Genomic DNA, 23,782 nt, shown 5'->3' with positions numbered 1-23,782 from the left:
CTACACTGAAGGGAGGGGGGTTGTTTAAGTGCATAATTCGGGAGGAAAGCATTCTTCCCTTTCCATTACTCTGGAATTCTGTTTCGAAGTCTCTATTAATACGCATAATTCTCTTTTGAATCAGCCCTTACCTTAGTTTTCATCTTTTAGCATTCCCATATATTGGCACTAGTTATTGTGACAATCTCCTTCCTTTCAGTTAATCTCTAAATCATCCTTTGTGGCCAGAATAAAAAAAACGGACTTCATATAAATTGGTTCGAGTGCATAAATCACATCTATCCATGTTCAGTGTATAAAATGTGGCATTTCCCTTCTGCGCTCGACATTGGAGCAGTGCAGAGTTACTGAAGCATAGAGATAGCTTGAAGCTGTTACAATCAATAGCTCCAGAGTTTTCCCTGTTTAGTGCACATTTGGCCAAAGGTAAGCTGTGGTGTAACGCCAACTTTTTTTTAAGAGCAGGTAAAGTTTACAAAGAAACATTTGGAGCAAAATGCAGCCCTCTGGGTCCATGAAGGTGCATTGTAGCATCATCCAAAGCCATGTATAATTTTAAACAACATCCCATTGTAACATTGATTAAGATGTTGACTTTGCATTAATTGGAATAATCGTAGAGTTTTATCAAGGAGTACATTTAGATAAAAATAAGTCTTTCGACTTTAAATTCTGCTCCCTATTTGAAAGGGACCCCCTTTTGTGTATCATATAATCAACTTAAAGATGTCTGTAAGGGATAAATTACAGACCTTTATAAATTCTCAGCTGAAGTATTGAATTTGACAGGCTAACAATGAGAAGGGGATTAGTCAATGGTGAGGCCATTTGTCAAGATGCCCCTTAAAAATCACTACCATATCCGCTTCCACTACCTCCCCCCTGCAATGAGTCCCAGGCACCCACTACTCTACTCTGTGTAAAAAAAATCTGCCTCGTACATTTCGTTTAAACCTTGCCCCTCGCACCTTAAGCCTGTGCCCCCTAGTAATTGACTCTTCCACCTTGGGAGGTGAGGGCTGTATCTTCTAAGCCATTTTGGCACTTTTCAGCTGGTTGCTTCCTAATGGATAATTGTATTTCATGTTTCTAAGATGCCATGCACATGCCAAACTGGGATGCTATATATTTCTAGAGACTGTCCTGAGACAGTACTGTCCTCCATCCCTGTAGTCAAAGGACCTGGCACACGTAGGGTTAATGTGCAACTGAGTACAATGCCATCACATAGTGATGCATGAGAGCTCATGACCCACACCCAGAGTCAGTTGAGTGTTGATCAGAGCTGTGTACTGGTCAGCATGGAGACAGCTTGTACCCTTTGCTGCATTTTTGTAAATCATTCTAAGAGTCAGTAAAGATTTACAGTTAATCTACATATAACTGCAAGGGCATCTTCACACCTACTGAGCTGCAACCAACACCCCATGACCTGGTGGCAGCTTGTGGAAAAACCCAAAATCTCTCAGAAAATGCAGAGCAAAGCTAAAATGCTGGAGAACTGAGAAGATTTAACAAAGCCATCCGACCTAAAAAGCAATTGCAGAGGCACAGAGGGAAAATTCACAAAGAAAAGCTCTAAAGAAAGTCTTGGAAGCTGAAGGCAGGGATTTAACATTCCTTACTGCTGCACAAGATTCCATGATATTAGGTGGTCAGAACTGCTGAATAGCACAGAATCATTTTAAGGGGAGTAAATAAACTGTGATGCAGAGGCCAGTTGAGCAAGTTAAGCAACAAAGATACAGGAACACTCCTGGCCGATTAAAAACAATGCCCAAACTGGCAAGAAGAGCGACTTTGTCAATGTTGTGGAGCCAAAAGTCCTTACAGCTGAGATCAATGTCCTGGAAATTCAGACCGATGCTTTCAGTGCAACAGGATTGGATACTATGGCAAACTATGCAAGGAAAAACTGTGAAATGCACAGAAGACCCAAAGATTATCTATGAGCTTGAGACTGTATGTCCAGAAGAGAGACAGATGTGTCACCTTCTTGGTTGGTTTTTCATTTTGGGATGCAGACGTTTAGGTTGAATGGTCAGAATCCAGCATAATAGTTCTGTTGGACAAAGAACCGTGGCTAAAAGACCTCTGCTTTTGAGCAACAGACACATCACTCTGTGCTAGAGAAATCTGAATTAATTCATAGATATGTGTCAGGAAGGACTAAGGTGTGGCAGCAAACAAATCTCTGAGCTGACATATACCTTGTGTAAACAACCTTTGCTGTCTTTTGAGCAGAGATTTTTGATTAGATTTATTATTGTCACATGTATTAGAATATGGCAAAAAGTATTGTTTCTTGTGCGCTATATAGACAAAGCATACCGTTCATAGAGAAGGAAGGGAGAGGGTGCAGAATGTAGTATTACAGTCATAGCTAGGATGTAAAGAAAGATCTACTTAATATAAGGTGGGTCCATTCAAATGTCTGATGGCAGCAGGGGAGAAGCTGTTCTTGAGTCAGTTGGTATGTGACTTCAGACATTTATATTTTTATCCTGATGGAAAAAAGTGGAGGAGAGAATGTCTGGGGTGCGTGAGGCCCTTGATTATGCTTTCTATATTGCATCTGTAAAGTTGGTGAGAGCCGTAGCAGATGTGCCAAATTTTCTTAGCTTCCTGAGAAAGTAAATAGAGGAATTGGTGGGCTTTCTTAACTGTCCATATAGCCCTGGACCACCTCAAAATGTCAGAAGATGTCAAGACGACCACTGTCATTAACCATACAGAACTGCAAGTGCCTGAGTTCTCAAACAAAAGAGACTATCCTGACTGCCTTCAGTTCTGAACTGCTTTCCCTCTTTGCGAAGCAGGTTTGGCCATTCTTGTTACAGATGCTAGAAAGCCCACAATCAACAGATCAGCCAACCCAAAAGATAACCATGATATTTCCAGTGGAGGATGAAAAAGAAGCGACTTGAAGTCTGAACAGCCTTAAAGTTCCAGTCCGATGACAGTGCAGCAGGTCAACACCGCAAACACTAAACGTGTGCTGCAACTCCCAGCCAGTGTGCCAAAACCACAAAAGATGCCAAAAGCTTGTAGCACCCTTTCATTACCTACAGCAACAAGCAGAGGTGAGCATGCCATTCAACCTCATTCTAGTCACAGCCATGCTCATCTTCCGCCACCCATGACATCAAGATGACCCACACAATGATGGGAAAAGTGAAGGTAACAAAGGGGCCATGCACAATCCACTCTGCAAGAAATGAGTTAGAGTAGCAATAACCAATCAGTGTGATAGCCAAACTGACCAAGTGTGGCTCAACATGAAGAAATGAATGAAAGGCACCCAGATACCAGCTCTACCACCAAACCAACAGGAAGAGCCAGCAGCGACAGACACTACCAGTTCTCTGACAGTAGTACGAATTCAATATGGAAGGGGTTAAAGGTCTCCAGACCTGCTGAACCTTGAAGTCAGAACTTGAAGGGGGTAGATGTGGTAGTGATAATGTACTAAAATCAATGTAAATGTATGATAGTAAATAATTAAGACGTAGAATAAACTGTAATCACTTGAAATAAATTGGATTAAAGACTTGAGGCGGGTGTAGTATGCGGGTCTGGCACCTAAAAGGTTAATGTGGGACAGAGTAAAATACAGTTCACATGGTGTAAGAGAGCACAACGTACAGCCAGGGTCAGTTGAGTGTTGGACAGAGCAGTGTGTATAGCAAGCATGGAAATAGCTCCCAGATTTTACCTTTTACTGTATATTTCTAAGTAGTTCTAAGAGTCAGTGAAGATTTACAGTTAACCTACTTATGGTGACAAAGACTACTTCAGCCCCAACAAACTGTAATCAACAACTTACTCCAAGCCTTAGGACAAACAGTGCAGATTTACTCTACAAACTTTGGAGAGGAAAGAGACTAAATGGTGGGCAGTGAGAAAATACTGTTTTATTTGTTTTTCTGACAAATATAGCAGAATGGCGACATTCTTTTCACTATCCATTAACTGTGGTCCTGTTTTTCAGTCGTGAGACATCATGGTAATCTGGGCATGATCGTGCACTAAATGACGGTGAAATCCAGACATTGCTGCAATCACTGAAATCCCTGTGTTAATTTTGTCCTTGCATGAAAGCCTACCAGGACATAAAAATGCCATTGTGAGATTTGGTTTAAAATCAAATTGTTCACAGCATAATGGAACGTTCAGTCCTGTTGCAGTCTGATTGTATTCTAGACTTAATACAGCCTGGAAGTAGAACTTTGACTAATAGTGACCTGCCTTTTAGCCTGATTTCCAAGGGAGTTGCCTCCATTTACACAAAGAGGTCTAGTGTAACTTCCTACCTGATAGTATTCATAAGACAGATAAAGTCCCAGCTGCTGGTTTTCTGTCAAAGTTATTGAAATGCCTTGCAATCCACTGATTCTAAAGTTGGCCAACGGCAAAACTTTCTTTATTCATTCATGAACAGTGGGTGTTGCTGGCTGAGCCAGCATTTATTGCCCACCTCTGAAGACATGCAAGAGTCAACCATGTTGTTGTGGGTCTGCAGTCACATCTAGGCCAGACCGGAAAAGGGTGGCAGATTTCCTTCCCTGAAGGGCATTAATAAACCAAATGGGTTTTTTCTGACAATCAGGAATGGTCAGTTTTGGACCCTTAATTCCAGATTTTTATTGAATACAAATTTCACCATTTGTCATGGTGGGATTGGAGCCCTGGTTCTAGAGCATTACCCTGGTCTCTGTATTACTAGTCCAGTGACAATATTACTGCACCCCCGTGTCCCCCAATCTATGAACGGATCTTGTTAATGATGGAGTTCTTGCAAATTGATGGCTTTGAATCCATAGAATCCCAGAAGGCCATTCAGCCCATTGAGTGTGCACTGATTCTCTGAAAAAGCATTTTACCCAGGCCCATACCCCTGCCATATCCCTGTAACCCTGTGCATTTACCATGGCCAATCCATCTGAGTTTCACGTCTTTGCACTGTGGGAGAAAATCGGAGCACCCAAAGGAAACACGCATGGACAGGGAGAGAACATGCAAACTTCACACAGACAGTGACCCAAGGCCAGAATTGAACCCGGGTCCCTGGCGCCGTGAGGCAGCAGTGCTAACCACTGTGCCGCCCCCAGCGTCACAGTGCCACCTCACACACCCAACAGCAAACAATTACAAAATTCAAGTTAAAAAAAATTTTACAATGCAGCAGCATCCAAGCAGGACACATAAGCACATGACATCGAGGGTGTAACAGTTCCAAGTTGAAAAAAGGAATCTCCCCATTCATTCCATATGTACTACTCGTGCTATTTCCCACCACCCTTAGCCGATAGATGTAAAACTGTTCATGTTTTTTAAAAACATTGCTTGAAGTTGAAATGCTTTACTAAAAAATTTTTTGTATTTTTTTTAGAGGGGAAGTATAAAACTGCTCCCTGTGATACGTGCTTGCTTTTCCCTTTGCTGTAGTGTTGCATGTAAACTGTAACATATGTTGCCTCTCACCTTGTGCATGCTTCCCCCTCCTCCCAAACCTGTGCTTCTCCCACTGCTGGCGTTGATCTGCAGGAGATTCAGGATGGACGTAATGGGTCCTGTCATTCTGATGCTGACCCTGAACTGGGTGCACACTCCTTGGCAAGTGGCAATTTTCTCTATTGAAAATATGTGATTCTTTTTTTTTTCCCTCTTTGACCTATAGCTGAGAGTACAGACTTCAGCTAACCAGCACCCACCAATGAATGAATTGCATGCAGGTATTTTGGTTTTCGAAACAAGACAAAAAGCCATGTAAAGCAAGCCGCGCTCTCATTTCAGATCAAAAGTACACGTTTTGTGTTGCATGTTCTGTGTTCTCACTCGTTCCAATAGGGCAGTGCTACTCTGAATTGGTCAGATTCAAACACGGCTCAGGTCATCTTGATTTGCCATTTACTGTACTTTAACTCAGTTGCAATTAACTGCAACTAATCAGATTGGCAGTCACTTTCTAATTACAACATAAAACGGAAACAAAAAATAATGTATTTACATTCTGGAGGCCATGCCCCAGACCAGTGCGAACTGCTTTTTACAAAGCAATTTGCCTTCTGACTGATGATCTGTGCCGGGTTCAGATTAGCAGTGTTCGACATTGTTACAATGACAAATCTTTAACTGTGCAGTGCTTTCTAACATGGCATGATATAAACACGTGTGTTTGTGAAATGGAATGTTCATATATTGGAACAAAAAGCTTCAGTAAGGTAACTCATTTAGCTTGATCTAATGGAGCAATTAGGCTGCTTTGTAATAAAATTCAACACAGCTAAGGCAAGAAGAAAGTAGCTTGTAGCATGTCTGTGAGGTTTTGGCTGTTCATCTGCATTCACACCATGCAAGAGCATGTTTAATGTTAATCCAGTTATGCCAAATGACTGCGGGCACTCTGTAAATGCAAATGTTTTAGTATTCTGTGCCTTATCCACAGAATGGGCTGCAGTCATTCATCACATGAAAATAATCAGAAATGTTAGTATATTCTGTCAGTAAACTGGCAAACAAAGATTTACACACTGAAAGGTAAATAACCTTCTGTTAGACAAGTCAAGGTGAATGTGGCTTTTAGTTTTGAAGCATGTTTATGAATGTGGGAGGGGCTCCTGGAATGAAACCAAGAAAATGGCCTTTAAATTTGTAGTGTTACTTTTCAATGGCTTTGTCACATAAAGCTATTTCGAGGTAAAATACACACTTAGCAGCTGTTTTTCTATTTAGTAAACTGTCACGAACCCCTTGTTTCAACTCCCTACTTATTCTGTAACGCACTTACTGTTTCAGATTCGCCTGAACAACGAAAAGACAGCAATATTTTAATTTGTGAAACAGCTTTAATTGAAATTGCCAAGCAGGTTTGAGGGAGGGAACTCTTGATAGGTTTAACTGCCTGCCTCTCTCGTTAGGTAACACTGGAGTTGAGAAAGAGAGAGAGAAAGGGTGAGATGTGATAGAAAATGTGCAGAGAAGATGAGAATACTGGGTAGGCTGTGCCTTTAACTGGATTTGATTAATTGTCAGGTGCTAAGGGATGGAAATAAACTGGCTCAGATGGAGGAGGCACCATTGTTTCCAGGGGAAGCTATTAAAGCAATCGGTAAGTGACTCATTGTATCTAAGCTTCTAAGTTGTGTTTCAACCCATTTTTAAAAACGCTTAATATTAGTATCCTAAAAAAAGATTTGACATGTCACATATTATTGGCTCCCATATTTAGGGCTCCTGAACACAATCGAGGTGGCTGAGACCTGAGCCCAGGGGCTGCTGTTTTAAGTGTGTTACAGTTATTTGTCTCTATCTTGGTTTGATTTATTATTGTCACATGTATTAATGTACAGTGAAAAGTAATGTTTTTTGCGTGCTGTACAGACAAAGCATACTGTTCAAAGAGAGGGAAAGGAGAGACTGCAGAATGTAGTGTTACAGTCGTAGAAAGATCAACTTAGTGCGAGGTAGGTCCATTCAAAACTCTGAAGGCAGCAGGGAAGAAGCTGTTTTTGAGTCTGTTGGTATATGACCTTATCTTAAAGATCTTGCCTTAAACAAAGTCTCAAATGATGCAAAGTTCCTATAATTAATCAGATTTTTTTCCTGTACTTTCATAAAATTACCTTTCTGAACCATAATAGCCCTGCAATAATTGGAGTGATTTACCAATGATGTTTAAATGTATTGTGTAGTCAAACATGATTCCTGAATAATCTGTACATCGATATTAGTTTTTATTTGTTTCCCTGCCCTAGTTTTTGCTCCTGCTTTCCTGCGGATGAAACAATTAAGGTTTGGTTCTCTTGTATTGAAATCTCCAATCACCTTGTGTAACTAGAGAAGTGGGAATCAACAGGCTATTCATCCACGATTTATTGGGTCCAATAATTTCTGTGTTTGTACAGTTGTCAGCAGCAATCGGTGAATACTAAAAGTAGTGAATCCCTGTCTCCCTTCCTAAACTCATTCTCTCTCACCCTGCTACAAAATCCCTTCACTTTGTGGTGTTTTCTTATGAAGTGCTTTGTGCTGTTCGTGTTTTCAATGCAAGGAGCACTGAATAAATGTGTGGTAATAGGTCCTCTAGGTAGGCAGGACAGTGAGGAGTACAACAATTCTCATTTACTGCAAATGCAAACTTGATACAGAACAAAATGGATGAATAAGAAATTTGTATGTTTACTCCACAGCCAAAGATGTCACGTACATTTGTCCTTTCATTGGGGCCATTAGTGGAACACTTACTGTGACTGAATACAAATTGTACTTCAAAAGCGTGGAGCGGGTAAGTTAAACACGACTGATGATGTGCGCTTCATAGAGTTTAATGAAATCCTGTGAGTGCTTCATAAAGTTTAATGAAATCCTGAGAGCAGGGTCTTTGCACCTCCTCCATACCTTAGGTTATTTAGCACATGTGAATGTGCTGTGGGATTTTACATTTCACTGTATCAACTACAAACCCAAGTTTGGAGCAGGATTATGCTCAGGACTGATTGAACTGTGCCTAAATTTTTCTGAATTCCATTGAGTGGAAAAATTTAAGAAAAAGATTGTATAATTTGGACTTGTATTCTCTGGGGTTTAGAAAAAAGAGAGGATTCTGAAGGGGCTCAATAGAATAGATGCTGGGAGATTGTTTCTGCTGGTTGGGGCATCTACAGTCTCAGGATAAGGGGCTGATCACTTAGATTGAAATGAGGAGACGCAGGGAGGATGTTCCCAATGGCGAGGGAGTCCAGAACCAGGGGTCACCGTCTGAGGATAATAGACCATTTAGGACAGAGATGAGGTGACACTTCTTCACCCAAAGAGTGGTGAGCCTGTGGAATTCATTACCGTAGGAAATAGTAAATGCCAAAACATTGAATGTATGGCCTCCCCTGCTCCGATGTTCTTTGTTTCTATGTTTCTAAATTACTTCACTCAAAGGATTGCGAATGTTTGGAATTCTCTGCGGAGGTGAGGGGGGGAGGTGTAGATGCTTCCAATTAATACTTTTAAGGGGGGGTAGACAGATTTTGGCCTCTGATGGGATCAAGGGCTATGGGGAGCTGACAGGAAAGTGGAGTTGAAGCCTAAGATGAACTATGATCATATTGAATGTTGAAGCAGACTTGGTGGCCATATGGTCTACTCCTGCTGCTGTTTCTTGTGTCCTTGTCTGTTTCTCCAAGAGGTGTCTAGAAGCATGAGGCAACAATGACTTGTGTAATTTCTAACAGGTTATTGGCCTATTTTCAAAATATACAAATATATACATTTACTTTTTAAAAATCTCCTTTGCTCTGTCAAGCGTGCCTTGCTGTATGTTACTCCTCAGTGTAGGGAAATCATAAGATAGCCTATTTGTAAGGCTCTGTTCTTACCAGGGGATCTTTCCTGGTGTCCCACTGGGGAGTGTCTCATCTTGCTGATCTGCTAAATGATGTTCTGGAGGGAGACCCAGTGCATGATGCACAGCGATTGTCTGTGGCTCCTCATAAAATCAATTTTCTAAGGGATTGACTTAAAGCCACGTGACCTTCCTCGTCCCTGTGTGGAGGAAAGGAGCAAATGGTTACCCTCCTGCACATGTGGGTGCTGGATGCAGAAACCCAGAAATAGTTATCGATTTGGCTGGAATGCGATGGCTGCCATAATAGAAAGATTTGAATTTTATGTAACGCCTTTCATGACCTCAGGATGTTGCAGAGCATTTTCCAATCGATGAAACACTTCTTGAAGTATAGTCTCCCTGGACTTATTGTCTCTATTTCAGCAACATCCTCCAGCCCTCAACCAACCATTGCCTGCCTTCAACTGTGCATAGTAAACCCTGAGATTCTCCATCCTCTGAGCTGTTCTTTAAAATCTGCCTCTGTTGGTTAACTCACCTGATATCTCATATGGCTCAGTATGAAATTTTATCTTAATGAAGCACCTTGGAACATTTTATGATGTAAAAGGTTCTTCAGAAGTGCAAGTGGTTGTTGTTGCAATAAAGGAAACCCACCAACCACTTTGGGCAAACTATACTCCCACAAACAAGGGGATATTGAAAAGGTAATCTGTTTATAGTAAATACTGCTTAAAGAATGAAGAGATCTCAACAAGACAGGTTGTTATTTATTTATTAATGTCACAATTTGGCTTACATTAACACTGCAGTTAAGTTACTGTGGAAATCCTCTAGTCACCCACACTTCGGCGCCTGTTCGGGTACACTGAGGGAGAATTTAGCACGGTTTTCGGACTGTGGGAGGAAACCGGAGCACCCGGTTTTTTGCAGACACAGGGAGAATGTGCAGACTTTGCAGAGACAGTGACCCAAGCCGGGAATCGAACCCGGCTCCCTGGTGCTGTGAGGCAGCAGTGCTAACCACTCTGCTACCATGCCATCCATGCGGTGGAGTTGAATGGAGAGACTAAGTGCAACAAGAAAAGAAATTCCATCCAGTTTCTCTCTCGTTTACTGTTCGGTACAAATCATCCCTGACTTACAATTTGTATCCTTAAACTAGGATCCCCCTTTCACTCTTGATGTTCCACTGGGGGTTGTGAATCGTATCGAAAAGATTGCTGGCATTCAAGAGAATTCCTGTGGGCTGGAAATTGTGTGCAAGGTAAGATGTTTCCTATTTGCATTATGTCCACTGAAGGAAAAGATGACAAGAATGTAGTGGCTTACAGCACAGCTGGAGTACTGTGAGCAATCCTGGACACAGCATCTTAGGAAGGATGCATTGGCTTTAAAGGGAATTTATTGTAGATTTATCAGAATGAGACGTGGATTCTGAGGGTTTAGTTATAAGGAGAAATTGCACAAACTAGGATTGTACTCCCTAGAGTTTAGGAGGTTAAGGTGTGATTTGATTTACTTTCAAGATCTCAAGGGGAATTGAGTGCCTGCGTAGAGAAACTGTTTCTGCTGAATGAGGAGTCTCAGACATAGGTCTGTCTCTAATTTATAGATTTTCAGGAGTAACATTCATAGAATCCTTACAGCACAGAAGAGATCATTTGGCCCATCAAGTCTGCACCGACTGTCTGACAGAGTATCTTATCCAGGCCCCCTCATCCTTTCTATCCCTGTAAACCCACATGTTTACCATGGCTAACCCCATCTAACCTACACACCTGGGGACGTTAAGGGGCAATTTTAGCATGGCCAATGCACCTAACCTGCACATCTTTGGACTGTGAGAGGAAATTGGAGCACCCGGAGGAAATGCACACATACACGGGGAGAATGTACAAACACCACACAGGCAGTGACCCAAGGCCGAAATTGAACCCAGGTCCCTGGCGCTGAGAGGCAGTAGACCACTGTGCTACCATAACTTAGCAAATGCTCTTTCAGACAAAGGGCTGCAGAAATGTGGAACTCTTCCACTAATGCTAGTTGATGCTAGATCAGTTGTTAATTTTAAAAAGTGAGATTGATAGATATTTGTCTGGCAAAAGTGTTAAAAGTTGTGGGTGACAGCAGGTGTTTGGAGTTAGTTGCAGAATGGCCATGACCTCGGTGAACAAATTTGAGGGGCTGAATTGCCTGCTCCTGTTCAGTGTGGCAGCGTGAAACCAGTTGGCTTGTAATTTTGACAGTGGGACAAATTCTAGAATAGATTTGTTGGAATTTCTCGGAAAGTGAAGAGTCCTCTGAGCTTCTCAATTGTCTTTTTTTTGTTCCCCAGAATTAATACCTTAGTTTTGCATTTTGCAAAATTTTACAGTTGCCTTCATCATACAGAACAATGTAGTGTATTATCTTGTTCTACCTCTTCTTGAATTTGTTGCTACAATTCTAAACTTTGTGTCAGGCAGAGCTAAAGTATAATCCTGTCATATGTGTATTGAACTCCTGTATCATGTTTTAGCTTTGTACATATACTTCTGGACATTATTAGACTTGACACTGTCCAACTCTCTTAACAGGATATGAGAAATCTGCGGTTTGCATACAAACAGGAAGAGCACGGTAAACTTGAAATCTTTGAGAACCTAACGCAGTTTGCCTTTCCTGTCTCAAAGAACTTGGTAAGTCTTGTTTAGTGATATGATGAATTTGAATTGTAACTTTGTTAGTTGCTTGATAAGCTACCCAGCTGTGGTGATGATAAAAATTGCTGATAACTATTTCAATGCTCAATTTCTTTTTATAGAACAGTTGATCATGTAAAGGCACCACAGCCCAGGTAACCATAGGCTGATGGTGATTTAACCTGAGGATCACCACGCTTCACGCCAGAGGCAAAGTTGAGAAGGCGGGGCCATCATGAATAACCTCAACTAGTACGGGAATTGAACCCGCACTGTTGGTGTCGTTCTGCATTACAAACCAACTGTCCAGCCAACTGAGCTGGCAAGAAGTTGCAAGGCACAGCTGTGTTTTATGTTTGCCTGGAAGCTGCTGTGGGCAGTCCTTCTCAGTTTTTATCCACATCATTGTTACATGAAGCTAATGTAGTTGTCATAGTATAGTACAGCCATTTGGCCCATTGTATCCATGCTTGCTCTGTGTTGAGCAATCCAATCAGTGGAGTGTTGTCTCAAGTTATTTGTATATTTCTTGCATTCGTTTCTCTTCACTATGCTCCCCTGGACACTAGCAACCTTCCACCAAATGACCATTGTTCGCTGAGTGCTGACCACTCATTTGGCCATGTGGGGCTTCTCAGATCTTGCCCAAAGTTGGTACGTGTGCACATTCCACCAGAAGCCAATGGACACTGATCCAGAGTGTGAACCTTTCCTAATTCCCATCAGCCACACGACCCTTCCTGTCTCCACTGAAGCTCTGGGCTGAGATCAGATTCAGTGTCCACATTGTTGAGTTTTCCAATGGGAGAGCAAACCTGTCCCCTTTCGGTCTGCATACTTCGAGATGGGTCCTTAATATTTCTTTGACTATGAGGAGCAGCTTCTGTATGTCTGACCAGACAGGAGTCTGCTGAGGGGAACATCATTTTTAGTACTTGTTGTCTATACGATTGATGGCACAGCGGTTCGCACTGCTGCCTCCCATCACCAGGGACCTGGGTTCCGTTCCGGCTTGGATCACTGTCTGTATGGACTCTGCAGGTTCTCCCAGTGTCTGCATGGGTTTCCTCCGGGTGCTCCAGTTTCCTCCCACAGTCCAAACATGTGCAGGTTAGGTGGATTGGTTGCAGAAAATTGATCATTAGTATCCCAAGATGTATACGTTAGGTGGATTAGCTATGGTAAATGCATGGGGTTATGGGGATAGAGCAGAGGGACGGGCTGAGGTGGGATGCCCTTTCAGAGAGTTGGTGCAAACTCGATGGGCCTGATGGCCTGTTTCTGCACTGTAGGAATTCTATTGATCTGCTATGGCAGAAAGCTGGCTATTGTCCCACTGTCGGGATCTACACACACGCCTTTATGAAATGGCCATCTTGGGGGAAATTGCATTTTATATAGGCAGTAAGAATGTTGTCCAAGTAAAAATAAATGTGGAATTAAGTCATTGGAAGCTTCATGGGATAAAATGACCTGGCAAATAAGATTTTTAAAGTATCAGTAATCATGAATCATTTCAAAGAATGCCTGTATTATTACTGAGATCATATTAACATCAGACTGAGGAAAATGAGGCCCCAGGTCTGAATCTGACCGTTTCTTCAGTCATTCAGGTCTCTGCTAATTTCAAAGGGCACTGTTCGGTTGTTTGGGGACTTGTGGTGGGGGCGGTGAAACAGGACACTGAAGGATGCCCACTAATCTGCTGCACTGTACTGAACTGCGATGTAATTTGAGATCAGCACTGCGCTCAATAGCCATTCAGTGCCTCATGGTGACAAGCCACTGGTGTTCCACAGAACTGTCTGTCACTATCAATCACCGGATACATAAAGAAAACCTTTATTTTTCATTCTCGAGTGAAATGGTCATTGCCAGCCCCACAGAGACCCAGTGTGATAGCAGGGCTGGATACTGCCAATTGCTGCACTGTCCAGCAGTGGGAGTGCTACTGAAACCCATCATTTAGTTTCAGGAAGAATAAAGATCCTGCAAAGTCGATTTATAAAAACCTGTAGTTCTGTAAATGCCATTGAATAAGGAGAAATAGCTGCACTTCTCTCCTCCAAGGTCTAATCAAGTTCCAGGTTACAGCAGATTTTGTACATATGCAAATTAAAATTCTTTGAGAATCTTACAACCGGAACGTTATTTAACGTGTTCACAGAACCTTAGAAAATAGGACTAGCTATTTGAAAGTAAAATGAATGCTGGCCTGCGTAGCTTAAAGAAAGCATTGAAAAGATCGACTGAAACTTTATGTAAGGCACTTCATGACAAATTCTGAAATGACATCAGTTCATCACGTCCGAGGGTTAATTTATTATTGCAGAGATTTGAATTTGCAAGAGCTTAGTCATTCTGTTTAAATAATATGATTTTCTTGAAATGTGATCCAAATAATCCCTGATACCTTTGGCGGAATTTTCTGGCTGCAGTTGCCCCAAGACTGGAAAAACCCACTTGAGGTCAGCAGATGTCTGCATGGTCTTGTCCTGCCCGTTACGATTCCCATGGTGGGTGGGATGGGAAAATTCCGCCCCTTATCTTTCAGAGAATAACTGGGTAAATCCACCATCGGAAATGCTTTACTTCCAAAAATGGTCCTTGCGCAGACTCCTCTCAGAAAACCATAGCCAGTGACAACTTAATGTGAACTCAAGTGGCTGTTATATACCCAATAGAAAGTGCTGATAACCCCGGGTGAAGCAACATTGACACTGTTTTAGCCTCACAAGCTAATTTTTGTAGAAATCATCTTCCACACAATGTAGGTAAACGTACTTCATGTATGTTTAATTTACAGACATCTATCAATCAATCATTCATTGCGAAGTTTGGAATTCTGGCATGAGCTTATCAAACATGTTGTTACGTTTTGGTGCAGTTTGTAGCCATTTTGTCAAGTAGTTGCGAATGATTTGGACTTGTCACCTGCCTGTTCTTCATCCAGAACATCCCAGGACCTGACTGCCACCCTGACTGTTAACTCCAATGTAGGGTGAAGGAATGATACAGAAACTTGTCTTTTACCTTTAGCAAGTTTATTCTTCAAGCAGCTCAGTAGAGTTACAATCTCTGTATGGTTCCCCACGTCCAACTTGATGCTTACTACCTGCAATTCAATTGACTTACAAGGTAATTCTCAGAGGATATAATTGCTAAGACATTGACACAGACTTTCCCCAACCTTTTGTCCCACCATTTCTGTTCCTCCACTGCCCCCTCTGCCCCCGCCCAGGATGTAGTTGGATCATGCTTGCTCTCTGTTAGCTATTGGTTGGATTACTTTCTCCTGCTGGCAGATCGATTTTCCAATTGGTTGAGCTGACCGCAGTGACAACTGTTCTCCCTATACCAAGTTGCTGCTGTTCCCAAAGTGCTCAATCAATTCTTTACCCCCCCCCACCCCCTGTGTTACACACTATTTTAGTAGCTAGCCCATAAGCAGCAGCCAAGGAAGTAAAGCACACACAATGATCAAAAAAGACTTGCACACTTTTATTTTTAGCCATTGAGTCAACTAGCACACAACCAGGCCAAAGGTCACATACTGACATGGTGCAGGTAGGACTATAGTGATCACAAGATCAGTGACAGTGTCAACTTCTCATTATTTATTGATGCAAGTAGGAACATCTGGATTCCTAATTAGCTGCGTGTGGCTGGCTAACTTTTGCATTAGGTTACGTATGATGTGTTTGGTCATAATGTTGTGTCTTGGTCGACTTGTGTTCTCTTTGTTCCGTTTAGCCGCTGTTTGCAGTGAAGTACAAGGAGAACTACCCTGTTCAGGGCTGGAAGGTGTACGACCCAGTTGCAGAATATAAAAGACAGGTGTGTCACGTGGGTCGCTCTGTTCTACAGCAGATTTTGAGTGATATCACTCTTTCTGGGTGAAGCACATTATTTAAACCTGATTTACTGTTTAATCCAAATGCTGCAAACTTTGATCCAATTTGAGTGATAGGTGGGAAGGAGTGGGTTGAGGTCCTGTCATTCCAGTTCTTCTTTCGGTTCTCAGTATGCGGCCAGGGTTGCACTTATTGTTGCTCCCTGGCTCTGCTGGGGACCTTATACTACATTAAAGGTGCAGGTTCCTATTGTTAGCCTTGGAAAGCCATGAGGAGCTGCCAATTTCGTGAGGTTTTTTAATGCATTCAATGTATGTGGGCTTTGCTGGCGCTTTATAGCAATAACTTACTTTTTTTTTTGAAGTTTAATCATTGTTGTAATGTAGGAAATGTGGCAGCCAATTTTCACATAGCAAGCTTCCACAAAGAACAATCTGATTCATCTTGTGATTACGTTTTTAGGGTTAAATATTGGCCAGGACACCAGGGATAACTCCTTTTGAGAGAGTGCCATGGAATCCTTGACCATCTGAAATGGGCAGACAAGGCTTCACTTCCGTTTTTTAAGATTTATTCCCGGGATGTGGGTGTTGCTGGCTGGGCCAGCATTTATTGCCCATTCCTGAGGGTATTTTGAAAGTCAACCACATTGCTGTGGGTCTGGAGTCACATGTAGGCCAGACCAGTTAAGGACAACAGATTGCCTTCCTTAAAGGACATTAGTGAATCAGATGGGTTTTTACAACAATCAACAATGGTTTCATGGTCATCAGTAGACTTTTAATTCCAGAAGTTTATTGGATTCAGATTTCACCATCTGTCGAGGTGGGATTTGAACACGGGTACCCAAAACATTACCCTGGCTCTCTAGGTTACGAGTCCAGCGACAATACCACAACACCACTGCATCCCCATTTTATCTGAAAGACTAGTTTTGACAGTGTGGTACTCCCTAGTACTGCACAGAGAGAATAGACCTTGATTTGTATGCTAAAATCCTCAGGTGGAATGAAGCACAAGAGACAAGTGCTGGAAGAGCTCAGCAACTGTGGAGAGAGAAAGTGACAAAAAGAGAAAAATGCTGGGAAATCTCAGCAGGCCTGACAGCATCTATGGAGAGTGAGTAGAGCCCTACTTTCTCTCCACGGATACTGCCAGACCTGCTAAGATTTTCCAGCATTTTTCTGTTTTTGTTTCAGATTTCAACGTCTGCAGTATTTTGTTTTTATATTACTGTGAGAAAGAAAGTGAGTTCCGTTTCAGCAGGATTTTGATTTGGTCTTCTGATTAAACTCTGTTTTTACATTTTGTTATAGGGATTGCCAAATGAAAGTTGGACAATAAGTAAGATAAACAGCAACTATGAACTCTGTGATACCTACCCTTCGGTTGTAGTGGTGCCAACCAGTGTCAAAGACGATGACCTTTGCAAAGTGGCAGCATTCCGGACTCGTGGACGGATCCCAGTGGGTTTCTATGAATGTTTTGCTTTCATTGCCAGTCAGTTTGGAGTATTGTGAGCAGTTTTGGGCCCCATGTCTAAGAAAGGATATGCTGGCCTTGGAAAGGATTCAGAAGAAATTCACAAGAATGATCCCTGGAATGAAGAGATTGTTGTATGAGGAACGGTTGAGGACTCTGGGTCTGTGCTCACTCGAGTTTAGAAGAATGAGGGGGGATCTTATTGGAACTTACAGGATGCGAGGCCTGAATAGAGTGGATGTGGAGAGGATGTTTCCACTAGTAGGAAAAACTAGAACCAGAGGGCACAACCTCAGGCTAAAGGGATGATCCTTTAAAACAGAGATGAGGAGGAATTTCTTCAGCCAGAGAGTAGTGAACCTGTGAAACTGTTTGTCGCAGAAGGCTGTGGAGGCCAGATCATCGAGTGTCTGTAAGACAGAGATAGATAGGTTCTTGATTACTAAGGGGATCAGGAGTTATGGGGGAAAGGCAGGAGAATGGGATAAGAAAAATATCAGGCATGATTGAATGGTGGAGCAGACTCGATGGGCTGAGTGGCTTAATTCTGCTCCTATGTCTTATGGTCTTGTCTTATGGCTTACATTTGAACATTGTTTCAATGAACATGACACAGAAGCAGCTTCTGTATTCAGACTCACTTTGAAAGCTACAATACCACTGTAGTTTTGGGGGAAATGATATTGGTCAATATTTTTATGAATTAAACAACACATTTTTTCCTCCATATCCTCAAAACTAATAACTGACGCTTAAGCTGTCTGTTTTTATAAATCTGCAGCTGTCTCCTTAAAGAAAATGTTGAAGTAATATTAAATCAATGTAATAGTGCTGTTCAAGGAAGGAGGACGAATTAGCTGTCATCATTTGTTGGGAAAATTCTGAAAGTGGGTGTTGGCAAGGCATTTACAAAATTATAGTATGATCAGGTTGTATCCACATGATATTATGAAAGGGAAATTATGTAAATTATGTCTGATAAATTGAGTTTCTTGGGAATGTGACGAGTAGGATAGATAAAGGGAAATGGGTGAATGTAATATATTTGGATTTCCCTTCTCACTCTCCACTCACTATTGAGGGTACACTCCACTTTTTTTGAGGCTTTTTTTTAGTAGTTTTTGTTCTTAGTTATAAATTTTATATTTTTTGTGATAGTCTCTTATTTTGTCTGTTTGGTGTGGACTTGAAAGCTACTTTAGGAACTTTCAAGCGGTTATTGGATAGGCACATGGAGCATTCAGAATTATAGGGAGCGGATATCTTGATCTTGGGATTGGACATGGCTCGGCACAACATTGAGGGCCAAAGGGCTGTACTGTGCTGTAATGTTCTATGTTTCTAAATCCGATGGCTTCTCTATTTCAGTGACCCCAGACTGATGACACTGGTAAAGGATACCCCAACAGTTGAATCCTTGCATGAATGATTGCTAAACACTGCAGAGATAGCATTGCATGCATGAAATGGAACTTAACTAACATGCGCGCGCACACATAAATGCACACACATAGACATGAGTCGCAAAAACCCATCTTGCAGGTGCAGCAGGTGGTCAGGAAGGCGAATGGGATGCTGGCCTTCATAGCGAGGGGGATTGAATATAAAAGTAGGGAGGTCTTGCTGCAGCTGTATAGGGCATTGGTGAGGCCGCAGCTGGAGTACTGTGTGCAGTTTTGGGCGCCGCACCTGCGCAAGGATATTTTGGCCTTGGAGGGAGTGCAGAGGAGGTTTACTAGGCTGATACCGGAGTTGAGGGGGTTGAGCTATGAGGAGAGGCTGAATAAACTAGGCTTGTACTCGTTAGAGTTTAGAAGAATGAGGGGAGATCTCATTGAGACGTATAAGATGATGAATGGGATGGATAGGATAGAGGTGGAAAGACTCTTCCCGCTCAAAAAAGACAGTAGGACTAGGGGGCACAGCCTCAAGATAAAGGGGGGGCGGTTCAGAACGGAGTTGAGGAGGAACTTCTTCACTCAAAGGGTGGTGAATCTCTGGAATTCTCTGCCCGTTGAAGTGGTGGAGGCTGCCTCGCTAAATATTTTTAAGAAGCGGGTTGATGGGTTTTTGATAAGAGAGGGGATTAAGGGTTATGGGGAGAGGGCGGGAAAGTGGAACTGAGCCACGACAGATCAGCCATGATCTTATTGAATGGCGGGGCAGGCTCGAAGGGCCAGATGGCCTACTCCTGCTCCTATTTCTTATGTTCTTATGTTCTTATGTTCTTATGTTCTCTAAGATTGGTGAGAATGAACAGAATGTACTGTTTAGAAGTAGGCTGCTGATTGTTGGTTGCATTATGGTTCGTTTACATGAATTGCAACTTGTCAAGGTTTTACTGGGACTGAGTGAAATAATAAAGGTCTGGAGGAAAGATTGTCCAGTAAGTAGTAGAAAGCCGATGCAGATACAGTGGACCAAATGATTTTCTGCACTGTCACAATTTTGTGATAATTTAGTGCATTGATCCTGGAAGTATTAACTTGTGTGTTCGATCAGTTTTGTCTTTCTTACTCTATCTTTTGAACAAGACTTTTCCTCTTCATTCCTAGAGAGAGAAGTATCCTATTTCAGAACCAACGTCCTCACATTAGTTACATACTGCCGCAACATCAACATTGCGCAAACTGTAACCCTGCACTCGTACGACACTTTATATCTGCTTTTCCCACATTCTGAGTCAACTACTCATAACACTTTGCTTATTCAACTCTCACCATCCATCCTGTGTGAACTCCAGTTTGACTAAAACCCTGCCTTCTCAGATAACAGAATGACAGAACAGGCTCAAAGAGTGCAATGTCCTACTCCTGTTCCTATGAATTGCACATCCTGTGAATAAATGAATTAGTTAAGTAAGTTAACATTGAGTATGAATGTAACTGAGAACTCTTTTTACTTGTTCTTCAGGTTTTATCATGGATCCATCCGGAAAGTCAAGCAACCATTACTAGGTGCAGCCAGCCAATGGTAGGGCCGAATGACAAGCGGTGCAAGGAGGACGAGAAGTACTTACAAACCATAATGGATGCTAATGCTCAGTCTCACAAGTTAATCATCTTTGACGCTCGCCAAAGCAGTGTGGCAGATGCCAATAAGGTGCATGTTGTGGAGGTTGCCTTGGGAGTGATAAATGTGGCTGTAAAAAGATTATTTTTAAAAAATGATGTGGTTGGAAATGTGGAAATCCATGAACTGCTACAGTAAATTCAGGTTCCATTGCACTTGGTGAGTGTTTTATGTAGGGCAATTAAGGTGAGATAGAGTTTCAGCTATTTGTAATAATCATACTGTATGCTCATTTACTGCAGTCCTGAGTTGGTGTAATTGGACATAAAACTGAAAGTGTTGTGGAGGAGTGGGAGAAATATCTGAGTCAAGCGAGCTCAGTGGTGTCTTTGTGCTTTCTTGATCCATTGATATTTGCGTAATTGCCACTTTCTTTCAGGCCAAAGGTGGGGGCTATGAGAGTGAAACTGCCTACTCGAACGCTGAGCTTGTTTTCCTGGAAATTCATAACATCCACGTCATGAGGGAGTCTCTGAGGAAACTGAAGGACATGGTTTACCCTGTGATAGATGAGGCCAAGTGGCTGTCAAATATCGATTCAACTCATTGGTTAGAGTATATAAGGGTGAGGCGCCTTGAGTTTGCTATCTGTTTACTACCACTGAATGTAACTCGTCTCCTTGAGTCTCATAAAATCGAATCAATCCAATATGTGAGCTCCTCGGAAGTCGCAATTTGTGGTTTACAAACTGCAGGGACATCGTTTTAAACTGCAAGTGGAGTGAGATAAAGACTGGTTAGAGTGGGGAAATTGCATGCTCAATTTGTAACCTCTTTACTTTCACACAGCTTCCTCCCACTTCTCCCAGTACTTTGCTTATCTAGCTGTCATTCATGTTGTAGCTTTAATGATGAACATCATTGGATCAGTTTGCCACAGTAGCATCACAGTGGAGCAAGACTGTCAGGTACCAGATACTCCACAATCTCGGCAGAGCAGTGAACAGGAGCAGGCAGTCCCTACCACGCCACCGTTCCTATCCTGCGGCCATGTGTTCAGTCTTGATGCTGCACCCTAAAGCATTTACTATTTCTATGTTTCAAGTACTGATTGGATACTAAAAGATACCTAGTTTTATCAATTCCATTGCTGACGTAGGAACGTTCAATTCCCGGCTCAGGCCTCTGCGGAGTCTGCACCTTCTCCCCGTGCCTGCACGCATTTCCTCTTGACACTCCAGTTTCCTCTCACTGTCTGAAAGATGTACTGGTTAGCTGCATTGGCCATGCTAAATTCTCCCTCAGTGTACCCAAACAGGTACTGGAGTGTAGTGAGTAGGGGGTCTTCACAGTAACTTCAGTAATGCAAGCCTGCTTGTGACGCTAATAAATAGGCTTAACTTGGAGATGCTAGTCTCACGAGTACTTAAACTACAAAGAAGGCACTTGTGTTCATCTTTCTGGTAATGAGCTGTGCTTGGGCAGAACTTTCAACTGAGACAAAAGTAACCACAGTGGAAAATTGGACGGCATTTATAACAGAGATGGAAATGTGAGATTTTAATCCCCTTGCCTAACTGAAAGTTCCGCCTCATCTGTGCCGAATGTCCACATTTTGGCAGAAAGACTGTTGTTTACCCAGCTGGGTAAACAACTTTACATGGCATCTACAATAGTGAATGTAGAATAAAAGCCACCTCTGGGGCGGGAGAGGTTAAAATTTTAATTGACTGCAGTTGAGACAGGGTCAATCTGTCTAAGAGATACATAGTTTCCTGAGATAATTGGACCCTGTGATTGTATTGTAGTCTTTTGACTCCGGTTATTTATCCGTCTGAGAGAGTTTTCCAAAAGCAATTTACTGCAATTGTTGTCCTGAACTGCAAGCTGTATGTTTGAAGAAAGATCTCGGGCTTAAATTCTGATAGACGTTGTCCAAAGACGTGCAGGTTAGGTTGATTGGCTGTGATAAATAGCCCGTTAGTGTTAGGGGGACTAGCTAGGGCAAATGCGTGGGGTTATGAGGATAGGCTCGGGTGGGATTGTCGATGGGCCAAATGGCCTCCTTTTGCACTGTAGAATTCTATGTTTTCCAATCGGAAAATAATTGAGATTAATCTTGCCCATGCTCTAAATTTTCACAGTTGAATCTTTGACATTAAAAAATTAAGCCTGTAATCTTCCTGTAATTCCAATCAGTTTCCTTCCCTTTTATTTTTATTTCTTCTTGAGGGAATGAGATGTCCAGCCTGCACACATCTTTCTGAATTTCCGAACACTGCCCTTTGTCAGACACGTTCAGGATGCGTGCATTGGGAATGGGGACTTCTTTCTCTTTCTGAGCTCTTTCCGATTCTTTCAGAGATGATTTGGCCAAGAGCAGTAAATACATTCCTAAAGGAGGTCGAGGGGTGGGTGACATTGCTATTTTATCGCTGGATGGTCTCTTGACCATTGCTCACTGGAATTCCCTTCTTTCAAAAGAGAGGGATTGTTTTTGAGGAATTGTTATTGGCCCCAGTCAGTGCTGAACCGTCTGCACAGCGCTGCTCTTGGTGCCTTCAACATCCCCAACACAGGAGGTCATAATTTTGATTCTATCAAGGATATGAACATTATTACGAAAACTTGCTGATATTATATGCAACAGTATCCCAACCTTAAACGTTAGTTTACTATGATGTGTTTTGTTTTTGGACATTAGTGAGAAACATGTGCGGAAACAGTGAAAACTCAGACCTCTCTTTCATTAAATAACAAATAAAAAGTACCTATTAAAGTAGGAGAAAGATAATAAAACACTACAAAGAACAACCTTATCCTTTGGCAAATTAGTTCTTAGTAAGCACTTTGTCCCCCAAAGAATGGAAACCTGATAATATCTGTTTTTCCTGTAATCCTAAACTCACCTGAGACCCCATTTCCCAAACAACCATAAAACCTATTGGTAAGATCTAGCCAGTGACTACCACACTGTACAGCTTAAGCGACCAGGACTTGGGAATGGTCTTCAGTTCAGCGAAGAAAACAATCTTTTACACAAACTGCCTTTTGCCTTCAGCACTTCATCTCTAGCTGAGCTGTTTCCTGAGGAAGACTGCCCATTTCCCCAGCTCTTCTACTGCGTTCAGTTCCTAATTTCTGGATGAACTGGTTCTTGGGGGTGGCAGCTTTTCTCTCTCTTGCTGCTGCTGCTTCAACCTCACCTGTATCTAAACTGCTTCCTAGCTCACAGCACTTTTGATTACTAATTGTATCAATTGCAAAAAAAATCCTGTCCCCTTTTCTTTCCTATTCCTTACTTAGTTGCTGCCTAGATGTGGTTTAGAAAATACATGGCTGCTTGATTTCATTTGTGCAAAGAAAACATACATTTTCATAGCATCTTACCATTTTGTGACAATATCAGC

General features: G+C 42.1%; 1 protein-coding gene across 7 annotated transcripts in view; it reads left to right on the top strand.

Annotated features, from left to right (window-relative positions):
* The window catches only part of LOC145342336 (phosphatidylinositol-3-phosphate phosphatase MTMR1-like), a 69,742-nt gene that overhangs the window by 19,177 nt on the left and 26,783 nt on the right, over positions 1-23,782 (top strand). For 3 of the 7 annotated variants that reach the window (XM_080187835.1, XM_080187833.1, XM_080187836.1), the window contains 8 exons: positions 7,036-7,111; positions 8,193-8,287; positions 10,506-10,607; positions 11,920-12,021; positions 15,778-15,861; positions 17,195-17,344; positions 20,274-20,462; positions 20,812-20,997. In XM_080187835.1, coding sequence (XP_080043961.1) covers positions 7,036-7,111; positions 8,193-8,287; positions 10,506-10,607; positions 11,920-12,021; positions 15,778-15,861; positions 17,195-17,344; positions 20,274-20,462; positions 20,812-20,997 — 984 coding nt within the window. The other 4 variants (XM_080187832.1, XM_080187831.1, XM_080187838.1 and 1 more) reach the window with 3 other exon arrangements.

The sequence above is a fragment of the Carcharhinus amblyrhynchos genome, chromosome 4, assembly GCF_965287045.1.
Source record: "Carcharhinus amblyrhynchos chromosome 4, sCarAmb.v2.hapA, whole genome shotgun sequence".
NCBI lineage: Eukaryota > Metazoa > Chordata > Chondrichthyes > Carcharhiniformes > Carcharhinidae > Carcharhinus > Carcharhinus amblyrhynchos.
Note: the sequence above shows the minus strand (reverse complement) of the source record. Positions and strands in the feature narration are given on the sequence as shown.